The sequence below is a fragment of the Penaeus vannamei genome, chromosome 5 (genome assembly GCF_042767895.1).
Source record: "Penaeus vannamei isolate JL-2024 chromosome 5, ASM4276789v1, whole genome shotgun sequence".
Lineage (NCBI taxonomy): Eukaryota > Metazoa > Arthropoda > Malacostraca > Decapoda > Penaeidae > Penaeus > Penaeus vannamei.
Window position 1 is genome coordinate 46,282,613 of NC_091553.1, and position 14,582 is coordinate 46,297,194.

The window sequence follows — 14,582 nt, forward strand, 5'->3', positions numbered from 1 at the left end:
GTCCCTTCTCCCTGGCTCTGTCCCTCTTCCCTTCGCCCACTTCTCCCTCCTTCTTTCAACATCTCTCTCTCTTTATTATCTCCTCCTCCTCCTCTTTTACCCCCCCCTCTTTTTTAGAGACAGGGGGAGGATGGTATAGGATATGGGAGAGGAGGGAAAGTGGGAGAAGAGAGGAGGAGGAGGAGGAGCAAGAACAGGAAGAAAATGCGGGTGAAACGTACCTACGTGGGCGTGAACGTGGGCGTGGGTTGTGGGCGCCGTGTTGCCAAGACTGTCCCGGTGACGCGGAGGGAAAGGAACACTCGGGAAGTTCCGCATTATGGCCGGCATACCAACATCCCCCCCGCCCATGCCCCATGCCCAGGCCTTGCCCGCCCTCTCCCCCCTCACCCACCCCCTCACCCACCCCCTCACTCAGTCGCAACCCTTGTCCTTCTCTCCCCTACCCTCTCTTCTCTTCTCTCCTTTCCTCTCCACTCCTTTCCTATCCTCTTCTCTCCTCTCCTCTCTTCCCTTCTCTTCTCTTCTCTTCTTTCTCTCCACTCCTTCCTATCCTCTTTCCTCTCTCACTCTCTTCTCTTCTTTTCTCTCCACTCTCCCTTTCCTCTCCTCTCCTCTTCTCTCTTCCCTTCTCTTCTTTCCTCTCCACTCCCTTTCCTATCCTCTTCTCTCCTCTCTTCTCTTCTCTCTTCTCTTCTCCTTCCTTTCCTCTCCTCCTCTCTTCTCTTGGGCCCTCTCCTCTCCTCTCCTCCTCTCCTCTCCTCTCCTCTCCTCTCACCTCTCCTCTCCTCTCCTTCTTCCTCTCCTCTCGTCTCCTCTCCTCTCCCCTCCCCTGACCATGCCCACCCCCTCTGTCCCTCCCCGCCCACCGTGTGTCTCTCGGCCAGGAAGGAAATAGGCCAGTCACCTCGCCCACCCAGCCGCCCACCCGCCCACCCGCCCACCGTGACGTGGCTATGATGGTGCGAAGCGGGAATAGCCACATGTCTTTGTTGAGTTTCATGTCTGCCCCGAGGTAACAACAACAAGAGCTATGATAACTGCATGGACATCTGTAGCAATTGCAACACCGGCAGTGGATACATTACCAGCACCATCCAATAACAACACCAACAAAAACAAAACAAAGCAACAATAACACCACCACCGCCAACAACAATTTTATCAACAACAACAACAACAACGACAACAACAATAACAACGACAATTACAACTACACCACCACCACCACCAACAAAACAACTATAACAACACCACCACCAACAACAACAAAAATAAAACAGCGACATCAGCAACAACAAAATAACAACACCGACATCAACAACAGCAATTACAACACCGACATCAACAACAGCAACAGCAACAACACCGACATCAACAACAGCAATTACAACAACGACAATTACAACAACAACAGCGACATCAACAACACCAACAACAACGACAATTACAACAGCAGCAGCAGCGGCAGCGGCGGCGACCCAGCCGGCGACGAGCAAGTGGACAATGGCGCGACCCCGAGCGCATCCCGGGTCACAATTATTAATCATCGGCGGCCGCCATTAGTGGCCATTAGACTCGCCGCAACAGTGAATTATCGATTAGGATGATCAGGATGAAGCGGAAGCCCAAGCTGGGTCGTTGTGGCGGCCGCTGCTAATGGTGGTGGTGGCGGTCTCGGTCGTTATAGCGAGGGAGGTACGGAGGCTGTGGCTGTGGCTGCATCGGGGATGGGGATGGGATGGGAGGGAGGGAGGGGGGGAGGGGGTCGGATTGTGTTTGTTATTGTTTTTGTTTTTGTTTTTGTTGTTGTTTTATTAGATTTTGTATGGAGGTGGTTGTTTCTCTTTTTTTTTCGTTGTGTCCGTTCGTTTTTTCTCTTTCTCCCTTGTGCTTTTTGGGTTTCTTTCTCTTTTTTTTTCCTTGATCTTTCTTCCTTCCCCTTCCCTTCCTTCTTTTCCTTCCGATTTCTCCTTCACTCTCTCTCTTTCTTCCCCTTTCTTCCGATTTCTTTCCTCTCTCTTCTTCCCTTTTCCCTCTTTCCCTTCCGATTCATCCCTCCTATTCTCGCTTCCCCTTCCACCTCTTTCCCTTCCGATTCCTCCCTCTCTCTTCTTCCCCCTTCTCCTCCTGATTTCTCCCTCTCTCCAAATTCCTATCAGTCTTTTGAGCATGAACCCCCACCCCCCACTCGCCACATCCCCCCCTCCTTCAGCCCCGACCCAGTGGCTGCTGCTCTTTCACTTTCACTAATGATTTTATGTCTGTCCAACCCCAGTGAGGTTGTGCTTTTGCTTTCGGTCCATCTGTGGCCATCTGGGGTGCTTTGGGAGGTTGGGTTTGAGGTGGGGAGGTTGGGGTGAGGTTGGGGGTGGGTTGGGGTGTGTTGTTCTTGTTGAAGGGTCTCTCTGTCTCTCGCCCTCCCTTCCTCCCTTTCTCCCTCTCCCTCTTCCTCTTCCCTCTCCCTCATTCACCCTCCTTCCCTCCTTTTCTCTCCCTCATCTACCCTCCTTTTCTCTCCCTCATCCCCCCTCCTTCCCTCCCCCTTTCTCTCCCTCCCTCCCTCCCTCCTTTTCTCTCCCTCATCCTCCCTCCCTCCCTCCCTCCTGTCCTCCTTCGACAGAACATGCCCTTTGAGCATTGTCGGTCCCCTCACCCCGTCCCTCATCCTCCTCGCCTCGCAAAAAGTTGTCTTCCTTTGAGGATATTTTCTTTTTGAGTTCCCGAAGTGAGAGAGAGAGAAAAAAAGGGGGAGGAGGGGAGGGGAAGGAGGAGAAGAGAGGCGTAAATAGCGCTGTAGATCACTGCGATTTTTTATTATTATTATTTTTTTTTTTTTATGCGCATAGGAAGTAGGCCTATTACTTTTTGTTGTTGTTGTTGTTGTTGTTGGTGTGGCGTCGTGTCGGGGCTTTTTATCTTCCTTGCTCCTTCCGAACGTAAATTAGGGGGAGGTGGCAGTTACGGGTCTTTCGGTTTCGATCAAGGGGGAGAGAGAGAGGGAGAGGGAGAGAGGGAGAGAGAGAGAGAGAGAGAGGGAGAGGGAGAGACAGAGACAGAGAGAGACAGAGAGACGACGACGACGAATGGACGGACAGACAGACAGACACGACGAACAGATGGACTGACAACGAGACAGATAGGGAAACAAAGACAGACGAAGAGAAACAGAGTGGAAAGAGTGAGAAAGAGAGAGAGGTGAGAGAAGAGGCAAACGAGAAAGACAGACAGAAAAGAAGAAGGAGAATCTGAAAGAAAATGAAAGAAAAACAATAAATGAATGCAAAAGAAAAACTCACATAGAACGAAAGAAAAAAATAAACAAAGAGAAAGGGAAAGGAAACGAAATAATCAAGGAGAAGGCAAGAAAGAAGGAATTAGAGAGCCAGGGAGAGGAAGAAGCGTCCTGCCGCAACCAGCTAAGTTTAGTGACCAGGAGGCGGCGAAGGAAGCGGTCCGTGACACTTCCCTTACAAATAGACGTCTTGTTCCCCCAGGCCTATTCCCGACGCGAGCCCGGCCTGAGGGAGGGAGGGAGAGGGAGGGGGAGGGAGGGAGGGGGAGGGAGGGAGCGGAGATGGGAGGGAAGGAGGGTAAGAGGGAGAGAGGGAGGGAGAGGGAGTGAGGGGGGAGAGGAGGAGGAGGGAGGGTGGAGAGAGGAGGGAGAGAAGGGGGAGAGAAGGAGAGGGAGAGGGAGAGAGGGAGAGGAAGGAGGGGAGGGAGAGGAGGGAGAGAAGGGAGGGAGAGGGTCGCCAGGTAACGTTTAAGAGGCGAAGGGGTTTAATAGGAGGGTTTCGCGTGGTAGGTGGGGCCCAGTGGCAGGCTTAAGGGGACGAGGGGGGAAGGGGGTGTGGCGGTCTCTTTCGGCGATTTTTTTTTTTCTTTTTCTTTTTTTTTTTTTTTGCTTTCAGTTTTTTATCTTTTTTGATGGGGTGAGAATTGAAGGTCTTGTTCGGTAATTTTGAAACGTGTAATATCCTTAGAAGGTAGGCCGACCTCTTTCATTATTTCTTTTCTTTTTTATTGTATTTTTTTTTTTTTTTTTTTTTTTATCTTAGACGTCTATAATGCAGGTTGAAAAGAGACGCTGTCAGAGGATTTTGAAATATACAATTATAGCTGTCGACGTAATACACAGGTTTTCGTCTCACTCTTTCGTCTCGTTCTCTCTTTCTTTCTTTCTTTTCTTTACTTTTCTCCTTGTTTGTTCCCGTTTCCATTCGCTCTCTTTCTCTTTCTCTTCTCTCTCCCGTTTCTCTCACTCTTCTATCTCTCTTTTTCTCTCTTTCTCTCTCTCTCTCTCTTTCTTTCTCTCTTTCTCTTTCTCTTTCTCTTTCTCTCTCTTTTCTTTCTTTTTCTCTCGCTCTCTCTCTCTCTATCTATCTATCTATCTATACACACACACACACACAAACACACACACACACACACAGACACACACACACACACACACACACACACACACACACTCTCTCTCTCTCTCTCTCTCTCTCTCTCTCTCACGCCCTCTCTCCCTTCCACACACACTCACTCTCTCTCTCTCTCTCTCTCTCTCTCTCTCTCTATCTCTCTATATATGTATCTATCTATCTATTTTTATATACGCATATATACATACATACATACATATATATATATATATATATATATATATATATATATATATATATATATATATATATATATATATATATATATATATCGGTGTCGTCATTGGCATTCAAGGCGATCGGAAGCTGCGAAGTGAGCGAGGGGAATTCTGCACGGCGGAGGCGGACAAAGATCGTCTTCCTGTTGAATGTGTGTGTGTGTTAGCAACATTAGTCACGGTGTGTTTATACGCCAGCGTGGGGGCGCGAGGATAAGAGAGAGAGAGAGGGAGAGAGGGAGAAGGAGGGAGGGAGAAGGAGGGAGGGAGGGAGGAAGAGAGGGAGAGAGGGAGAGAGAGAAAGAGAGAAAGAACGAGAGAGATATCAAATACAGACGGGAACAAACAAGAAGTGGAAAAGGTAGAGATAAGAAAGAAATCAAGAAGGAAAGAGCGAGAACGCGTCAGACAGAAGTGAATGGAGAATCATCCTCTCCCTCTCCCTCCCTCCTCCCCACCCCCCTCCCCCCGGGGTAGCGGTCCGCATGTCGCAGGTTCCCGCATCTCGCAGACTCAGTGTCTCGTGCGCCGCGGTCCCGCCAACACCCCCGCCCGCCGCCGCCGCTGAAAGACCCTCCGAATCACCGGGCGCGCTTCTTCCCCTCCCCTCCCCCCCTTTTCCTTCCCCCTTCCCCCTTCCCCCCCTTTGAGAAGGAAAAATATCGAGTGTTTTATACAAGAAGAAGGAAAAGAAAAAAAAAACATTTTGACAGTGTTATATATTTTAATATTTGTGGATGTACACGAAGAGAGGAAGAAGGACAGGAAGAGAGAGAGAAAGGGCTGGGGAGCGAAAAAGGAGTGAATACGCATATATGAGACTGATCAAGTGCCTGCGGAAAATTAAGCGCATCGCACAAATGAAGCTTCCGTTCCTGAGAGAATCCGCCAGAGTCAACATCATGGGTAAGCATTGGGGGAGGAGCGAATGGGGGAAGAGGGAGAAAGGGAGGGAGAGAGGGAGGGAGAGTGAATGGGGAAGAGGGAGAGAGTGAATGGAGAAGAGTGAGAGGAGATAGAGGGAGGGACGGAGGGAGTGAGAGGAGATAGAGGGAGAGAGAGAGAGTGAAGGGGGAGGAGAGGAGGGAGAGAGTAGGGTGAGGTGAATGGGGGAGGGAGGGAGAGAGAGAGTGAGGAAGGAGATAGAGGGAGAGAGTGAAGGGGGGAGGAGGGAGGAGTGAATGGGGGAGGGAGGGGAAAGGAGAAGAAGAGTGATGGGAGTGAATAGGGAAGGGGTTGGAAAGGAAGTTGAGAAAGAATGAGAGTGAGGGGAGGTAGGAAGGGGGGGGGGAAGAAGGAGAGTGAGGGGAGGGACAGGAGGAGTAGAGGAAGAACAACAACGAGTGGATGTGGATGAAGTCCCGTAAGTCGCTTGCTGTTTATGCTTCAAAACACGTGTTTCTTTTATTATTGATATTTTTTTTATTATTATTGTTTTCTTGTTTTTGTTTCTTCACCTACAGACCCTTCCTTGTTGGATGTGGATATTTTTATGTTATTATTTTGCCATTGTATTTCACTGAGTGGTTGCAGTGACGTGGTATGTGATTTGAAGTGACATGTCTATTTCCGTCTTTTGCAAGTGAAGTGAGAGCCATGTTGAATCGCGTGGGCAGTGCCAGGGGCGTTAAGGTGCCGAGGGATGACAGTGCCACGCGGTGTCTCGTTCTCCTGTGGTCTTAGGGAAAGGGGTGAGGGGTCTTCAGGTCACGGCAGGTCAGGCGAGGTCAGGAAGGTCGGGCTCCCTCGTTGACCTCTCCAGAAGGCCTTTGGGGGGGGGGGGGGGGGACGCTGCCGTGGAGGCCAGAGCCCCGGACTGGATGGAGTGCCCCCGGGTGTGTTTGTTTGTCTTTCACGAGGTCTAATTGCAGCGAAGGGCGGGGACTAAATGCCTGTGTTTATGTGGGAGTGGGGGAGGAGGAGGAGGAGGAGAATGACAGAATGCGAAGCAGGAGGAAGGGGGAGAAAGCTAATTATGATGATGACAACAACAAAATAATAGTAATGATGATTATAAGGATAAGGATAATGGTAATGGTATGGATAATTATTATATTAATATTAAGGATAATAATATCAATAATGATATTAATAATAACGATGATAACGCTAATAAAGGAAGCAAGGCAGAGAGCGAGCAGAAGGATTTAACATCCAAAGGTTTCCTCTCTCGCCGACGGGGGTTCCGGCTCGGCGATGTCCGTCAGGCTTTCTAAAGGGCGGGCGTCCCGGGCTGAGCCTCGGCTGCTCTTGGGCGCGGGGCTCGGATCGCCGCCCCGAGGGGGGAAGGGCAGCGGGGGTTGGGGCGTGGGGGGGGTGGCGGGAGGGTGGGAAAGGATGTGTTCAGAGTTTGTTTAAACTTGTTGATGGAAGGGAAGAGAGAAGAAGGGATGGAAGTGAAGGAAGGGAAGAGAGAAGAAGGGATGGATGTGCTGGAAGGGAAGAGAGAAGAAGGGATGGAAGTGATGGAAGGAAAGAGAGAAGAAGGGATGGAAGGGAAGAGAGAAGAAGGGATGGAAGTGATGGAAGGGAAGAGAGAAGAAGGGATGGAAGTGATGGAAGGGAAGAGAGCAGAAGGGATGGAAGTGACGGAAGGGAAGAGAGAAGAAGGGATGGAAGTGATGGAAGGGAAGAGAGAAGAAGGGATGGAAGTGCTGGAAGGGAAGAGAGAAGAAGTGATGGAAGTGATGGAAGGGAAGAGAGAAGAAGGGATGGAAGTGAAGGAAGGGAAGAGAGAAGAAGGGATGGATGTGCTGGAAGGGAAGAGAGAAGAAGGGATGGAAGTGATGGAAGGGAAGAGAGAAGAAGTGATGGAGGGGAAGAGAGAAGAAGTGATGGAAGTGATGGAAGGGAAGAGAGAAGGGATGGAAGTGATGGAAGGGAAGAGAGAAGAAGGGATGGAAGGGAAGAGAGAAGAAGGGATGGAAGTGATGGAAGGGAAGAGAGAAGAAGGGATGGAAGTGATGGAAGGGAAGAGAGAAGAAGGGATGGAAGTGATGGAAGGGAAGAGAGAAGAAGTGATGGAATTGAAGAGAGAAGAAGTGATGGAAGTGATGGAAGGGAAGAGAGAAGAAGGATGGAAGTGATGGAAGGAAGAGAGAAGAAGTGATGGAAGAGAAGAGAGAAGAAGGGATGGAAGTGATGGAAGGGAAGAGAGAAGAAGGGATGGATTTTATGAAAGGGAAGAGAGAAGAAGGGATGGAAGTGACGGAAGGGAAGAGAGAAGAAGGGATGGAAGTGAAGGAAGGGAAGAGAGAAGAAGGGATGGAAGTGATGGAAGGGAAGAGAGAAGAAGGGATGGAAGTGAAGGAAGGGAAGAGAGAAGAAGGGATGGAAGTGAAGGAAGGGAAGAGAGAAGAAGGGATGGAAGTGATGGAAGGGAAGAGAGAAGAAGGGATGGAAGTGACGGAAGGGAAGAGAGAAGAAGGGATGGAAGTGATGGAAGGGAAGAGAGAAGAAGGGATGGAAGTGATGGAAGGGAAGAGAGAAGAAGTGATGGAAGGGAAGAGAGAAGAAGTGATGGAAGTGATGGAAGGGAAGAGAGAAGTCATGGAAGTGATGGAAGGAAGAGAGAAGAAGTGATGGAAGGGAAGAGAGAAGAAGTGATGGAAGGGAAGAGAGAAGAAGGGATGGAAGTGATGGAAGGGAAGAGAGAAGAAGGGATGGAAGTGATGGAAGGGAAGAGAGAAGAAGGGATGGAAGTGATGGAAGGGAAGAGAGAAGAAGTGATGGAAGGGAAGAGAGAAGAAGGGATGGAAGTGATGGAAGGGAAGAGAGAAGAAGGGATGGAAGTGATGGAAGGGAAGAGAGAAGAAGTGATGGAAGTGATGGAAGGGAAGAGAGAAGAAGGGATGGAAGTGATGGAAGGGAAGAGAGAAGAAGGGATGGAAGTGATGGAAGGGAAGAGAGAAGAAGGGATGGAAGTGATGGAAGGGAAGAGAGAAGAAGGGATGGAAGTGATGGAAGGGAAGAGAGAAGAAGGGATGGAAGTGATGGAAGGGAAGAGAGAAGAAGGGATGGAAGTGATGGAAGGGAAGAGAGAAGAAGGGATGGAAGTGATGGAAGGGAAGAGAGAAGAAGGGATGGAAGTGATGGAAGGAAGAGAGAAGAAGGGAAGGAAGAAGAAGTGATGGAAGGGAAGAGAGAAGAATGGATGGAAGGGAAGAGAGAAGAAGGGATGGAAGTGATGGAAGGGAAGAGAGAAGAAGGGATGGAAGTGATGGAAGGGAAGAGAGAAGAAGGGATGGAAGTGACGGAAGGGAAGAGAGAAGAAGGGATGGAAGTGATGGAAGGGAAGAGAGAAGAAGGGATGGAAGTGACGGAAGGGAAGAGAGAAGAAGGGATGGAAGTGATGGAAGGGAAGAGAGAAGAAGTGATGGAAGGGAAGAGAGAAGAAGGGATGGAAGTGATGGAAGGGAAGAGAGAAGAAGGGATGGAAGTGATGGAAGGGAAGAGAGAAGAAGGGATGGAAGTGATGGAAGGGAAGAGAGAAGAAGGGATGGAAGTGATGGAAGGGAAGAGAGAAGAAGGGATGGAAGTGATGGAAGGAAGAGAGAAGAAGTGATGGAAGGGAAGAGAGAAGAAGGGATGGAAGTGATGGAAGGGAAGAGAGAAGAAGGGATGGAAGTGATGGAAGGGAAGAGAGAAGAAGGGATGGAAGTGATGGAAGGGAAGAGAGAAGAAGGGATGGAAGTGATGGAAGGGAAGAGAGAAGAAGGGATGGAAGTGATGGAAGGGAAGAGAGAAGAAGGGATGGAAGTGATGGAAGGGAAGAGAGAAGAAGTGATGGAAGGGAAGAGAGAAGAAGGGATGGAAGTGATGGAAGGGAAGAGAGAAGAAGGGATGGAAGTGATGGAAGGGAAGAGAGAAGAAGGGATGGAAGTGATGGAAGGGAAGAGAGAAGAAGTGATGGAAGGGAAGAGAGAAGAAGGGATGGAAGTGATGGAAGGGAAGAGAGAAGAAGTGATGGAAGGGAAGAGAGAAGAAGGGATGGAAGTGATGGAAGGGAAGAGAGAAGAAGGGATGGAAGTGATGGAAGGGAAGAGAGAAGAAGGGATGGAAGTGATGGAAGGGAAGAGAGAAGAAGTGATGGAAGGGAAGAGAGAAGAAGGGATGGAAGTGATGGAAGGGAAGAGAGAAGAAGGGATGGAAGTGATGGAAGGGAAGAGAGAAGAAGTGATGGAAGGGAAGAGAGAAGAAGTGATGGAAGTGATGGAAGGAAGAGAGAAGAAGTGATGGAAGGGAAGAGAGAAGAAGGGATGGAAGTGATGGAAGGGAAGAGAGAAGAAGGGATGGAAGTGATGGAAGGGAAGAGAGAAGAAGGGATGGAAGGGAAGAGAGAGGAAGTGATGGAAGGGAAGAGAGAAGAAGGGATGGAAGTGATGGAAGGGAAGAGAGAAGAAGGGATGGAAGTGATGGAAGGGAAGAGAGAAGAAGGGATGGAAGTGACGGAAGGGAAGAGAGAAGAAGGGATGGAAGTGATGGAAGGGAAGAGAGAAGAAGTGATGGAAGGGAAGAGAGAAGAAGGGATGGAAGTGATGGAAGGGAAGAGAGAAGAAGTGATGGAAGGGAAGAGAGAAGAAGTGATGGAAGTGATGGAAGGGAAGAGAGAAGAAGTGATGGAAGTGATGGAAGGGAAGAGAGAAGCAGGGATGGAAGGGAAGAGAGAGGAAGTGATGGAAGGGAAGAGAGAAGGGATGGAAGTGATGGAAGGGAAGAGAGAAGAAGGGATGGAAGTGATGGAAGGGAAGAGAGAAGAAGGGATGGAAGTGATGGAAGGGAAGAGAGAAGAAGGGATGGAAGTGATGGAAGGGAAGAGAGAAGAAGTGATGGAAGGGAAGAGAGAAGAAGTGATGGAAGGGAAGAGAGAAGAAGTGATGGAAGGGAAGAGAGAAGAAGGGATGGAAGTGATGGAAGGGAAGAGAGAAGAAGTGATGGAAGGGAAGAGAGAAGAAGTGATGGAAGGGAAGAGAGAAGAAGTGATGGAAGGGAAGAGAGAAGAAGTGATGGAAGGGAAGAGAGAAGAAGTGATGGAAGGGAAGAGAGAAGAAGTGATGGAAGGGAAGAGAGAAGAAGTGATGGAAGGGAAGAGAGAAGAAGTGATGGAAGGGAAGAGAGAAGAAGTGATGGAAGGGAAGAGAGAAGAAGTGATGGAAGGGAAGAGAGAAGAAGTGATGGAAGGGAAGAGAGAAGAAGTGATGGAAGGGAAGAGAGAAGAAGTGATGGAAGGGAAGAGAGAAGAAGTGATGGAAGGGAAGAGAGAAGAAGTGATGGAAGGGAAGAGAGAAGAAGTGATGGAAGGGAAGAGAGAAGAAGTGATGGAAGGGAAGAGAGAAGAAGTGATGGAAGGGAAGAGAGAAGAAGTGATGGAAGGGAAGAGAGAAGAAGTGATGGAAGGGAAGAGAGAAGAAGTGATGGAAGGGAAGAGAGAAGAAGTGATGGAAGGGAAGAGAGAAGAAGTGATGGAAGGGAAGAGAGAAGAAGTGATGGAAGGGAAGAGAGAAGAAGTGATGGAAGGGAAGAGAGAAGAAGTGATGGAAGGGAAGAGAGAAGAAGTGATGGAAGGGAAGAGAGAAGAAGTGATGGAAGGGAAGAGAGAAGAAGTGATGGAAGGGAAGAGAGAAGAAGTGATGGAAGGGAAGAGAGAAGAAGTGATGGAAGGGAAGAGAGAAGAAGTGATGGAAGGGAAGAGAGAAGAAGTGATGGAAGGGAAGAGAGAAGAAGTGATGGAAGGGAAGAGAGAAGAAGTGATGGAAGGGAAGAGAGAAGAAGTGATGGAAGGGAAGAGAGAAGAAGTGATGGAAGGGAAGAGAGAAGAAGTGATGGAAGGGAAGAGAGAAGAAGTGATGGAAGGGAAGAGAGAAGAAGTGATGGAAGGGAAGAGAGAAGAAGTGATGGAAGGGAAGAGAGAAGAAGTGATGGAAGGGAAGAGAGAAGAAGTGATGGAAGGGAAGAGAGAAGAAGTGATGGAAGGGAAGAGAGAAGAAGTGATGGAAGGGAAGAGAGAAGAAGTGATGGAAGGGAAGAGAGAAGAAGTGATGGAAGGGAAGAGAGAAGAAGTGATGGAAGGGAAGAGAGAAGAAGTGATGGAAGGGAAGAGAGAAGAAGTGATGGAAGGGAAGAGAGAAGAAGTGATGGAAGGGAAGAGAGAAGAAGTGATGGAAGGGAAGAGAGAAGAAGTGATGGAAGGGAAGAGAGAAGAAGTGATGGAAGGGAAGAGAGAAGAAGTGATGGAAGGGAAGAGAGAAGAAGTGATGGAAGGGAAGAGAGAAGAAGTGATGGAAGGGAAGAGAGAAGAAGTGATGGAAGGGAAGAGAGAAGAAGTGATGGAAGGGAAGAGAGAAGAAGTGATGGAAGGGAAGAGAGAAGAAGTGATGGAAGGGAAGAGAGAAGAAGTGATGGAAGGGAAGAGAGAAGAAGTGATGGAAGGGAAGAGAGAAGAAGTGATGGAAGGGAAGAGAGAAGAAGTGATGGAAGGGAAGAGAGAAGAAGTGATGGAAGGGAAGAGAGAAGAAGTGATGGAAGGGAAGAGAGAAGAAGTGATGGAAGGGAAGAGAGAAGAAGTGATGGAAGGGAAGAGAGAAGAAGTGATGGAAGGGAAGAGAGAAGAAGTGATGGAAGGGAAGAGAGAAGAAGTGATGGAAGGGAAGAGAGAAGAAGTGATGGAAGGGAAGAGAGAAGAAGGGATGGAAGGGAAGAGAGAAGAAGTGATGGAAGGGAAGAGAGAAGTGATGGAAGGGAAGAGAGAAGAAGTGATGGAAGTGATGGAAGGGAAGAGAGAAGAAGGGATGGAAGGGAAGAGAGAAGAAGTGATGGAAAGGAAGAGAGAAGAAGTGATGGAAGGGAAGAGAGAAGAAGTGATGGAAGGGAAGAGAGAAGAAGGGATGGAAGGGAAGTGAGAAGGGATGGAAGGGAAAAGAGAAGGGGAAGATTAAGATTGTGAAGGAGAAAAAAAGAAAAGAAGATGGAAAATAAGAAGACTTAAAGGAAGAGGGAGATGAAGAAGCCAAAATTGAAAAGGAAGAAAAAATGAAGAGGAAGAAGAGGAAGGAGAAAAGGTTGCTAAAAAGATGGAGATGAAAGAGATGGCAATAATGAAGACAGAAGAAAACGAAGAGAAGAGACACAAGAGATTAGGGAGATGAATAAAGATCAGATGAAAAAGAAGCCGAAGAAATAGACGAAGAGAAGAAGATGAAGCAAAAAGAAAAGAAAAAGACAAAGATGAAAAAGAACAATAAGCAGAAAACTAAGAAAACAAAAAGGAGGAGAGAGAAAATAAAGACAATGAAGATAATGATGATGATGATAATGATGGCAATAACAATAATAATAATGATAGTGATAATAAGGATAATGATACTACTACTACTACTACTACTACTAATAATAATGATGATATCAATAACAATAATGATAATAATAAGACCAAGAAAGAAAGAGAAACACAAAGAGAACCTAAAAGAGATATCAAGGAAGAGCAAGGAAAAAAATCCCAATCAAAAAAAGAAAAAAGAAAGAAAAAAAAGAAAGAAAGAGAAAGAAAGAAAAAAAAGAGAACGAAAGAAAGAAAGAAAGAGAACGAAAGAAAGAAAAGAAAGAGAGAGAACGAAAGAAAGAAAGAAAGAAAGAAAAAATATATATGCATATAACAACCGTTTCAAAACAACCTTCGTCTCGACATCAGTTCCCCTTAACGTAAGAAAGAAAGAAAGAGAAATAAAGAAAAGAAAAGAAAAAAGAGACAAAGAAAGAAAGAAAGAAAGAAAGAAAAGAAATGTATATATATATATATATATATATATATATATATATATATATATATATATATATATATATATATGCATATAAATCCCGTTTCAAAACAACCTTCATCTCGACATGAATTCCCTTTAACGTAAGAAAGAAAGAAAGAAAGAAAGAGAAATAAAGAAAAGAAAAGAAAAAAAAGAAATATATATATATATATATATATATATATATATATATATATATATATATATATATATATATATATATATATATATATGCATATAAGTCCCGTTCCAAAACAACCTTCGTCGCGACACCAGTTCGCCTCAGCGTCCGAACGCACGGGAGCGAAAAAGGGGGCACTGAACACCGCCTTTGTGAGGGAGTGAAAAACACATCGATTATTTCACGTTTTAGCCCGAGGAAGGAAAGGGGGTGGGGGGGGGGCGGGGGCGGGGGAGGAGGGGGCCGGGGGAATCTGTTTTTGATGAGAAAGGGTATAGGGGATGAGGAGAGGAGAGGAGAGACAGAACGAGAGGTAAAGAGGGTCAGATAATTGAGGAGAAGGGGAATAGATGATGATGCTGAGGAGAGGAGAGACAGAACGAGAGGTAAAGAGGGTCAGATAATTGAGGAGAAGGGGGATAGATGATGATGCTGAGGAGAGGAGAGACAGAACGAGAGGTAAAGAGGGTCAGATAATTGAGGAGAAGGGGGATAGACGATGATGCTGAGGAGAAGAGAGACAGAACGAGAGGTAAAGAGGGTCAGATAATTGAGGAGAAGGGGAATAGATGATGATGCTGAGGAGAGGAGAGACAGAACGAGAGGTAAAGAGGGTCAGATAATTGAGGAGAAGGGGAATAGATGATGATGCTGAGGAGAGGAGAGACAGAACGAGAGGTAAAGAGGGTCAGATAATTGAGGAGAAGGGGAATAGATGATGATGCTGAGGAGAAGAGAGACAGAACGAAAGGTAAAGAGGGTCAGATAATTGAGGAGAAGGGGAATAGATGATGATGCTGAGGAGAGGAGAGACAGAACGAGAGGTAAAGAGGGTCAGATAATTGAGGAGAAGGGGAATAGATGATGATGCTGAGGAGAGGAGAGACAGAACGAGAGGTAAAGATGGTCAGATAATTGAGGAGAAGGGGAATAGATGATGATGCTGAGGAGAAGAGAG

General features: G+C 47.2%; 1 protein-coding gene across 1 annotated transcript in view; it reads left to right on the forward strand.

The window, feature by feature from the left end:
* Nucleotides 1–5,463: 5,463 nt before the first annotated feature.
* Nucleotides 5,464–14,582, forward strand: part of LOC138861817 (probable serine/threonine-protein kinase clkA) — a 14,030-nt gene continuing 4,911 nt past the window's right edge. The window contains exon 1 of the mRNA XM_070121667.1: nucleotides 5,464–5,554. Within this exon, the coding sequence (XP_069977768.1) occupies nucleotides 5,464–5,554 (91 nt within the window). The remainder of the gene's footprint in view (nucleotides 5,555–14,582) is intronic.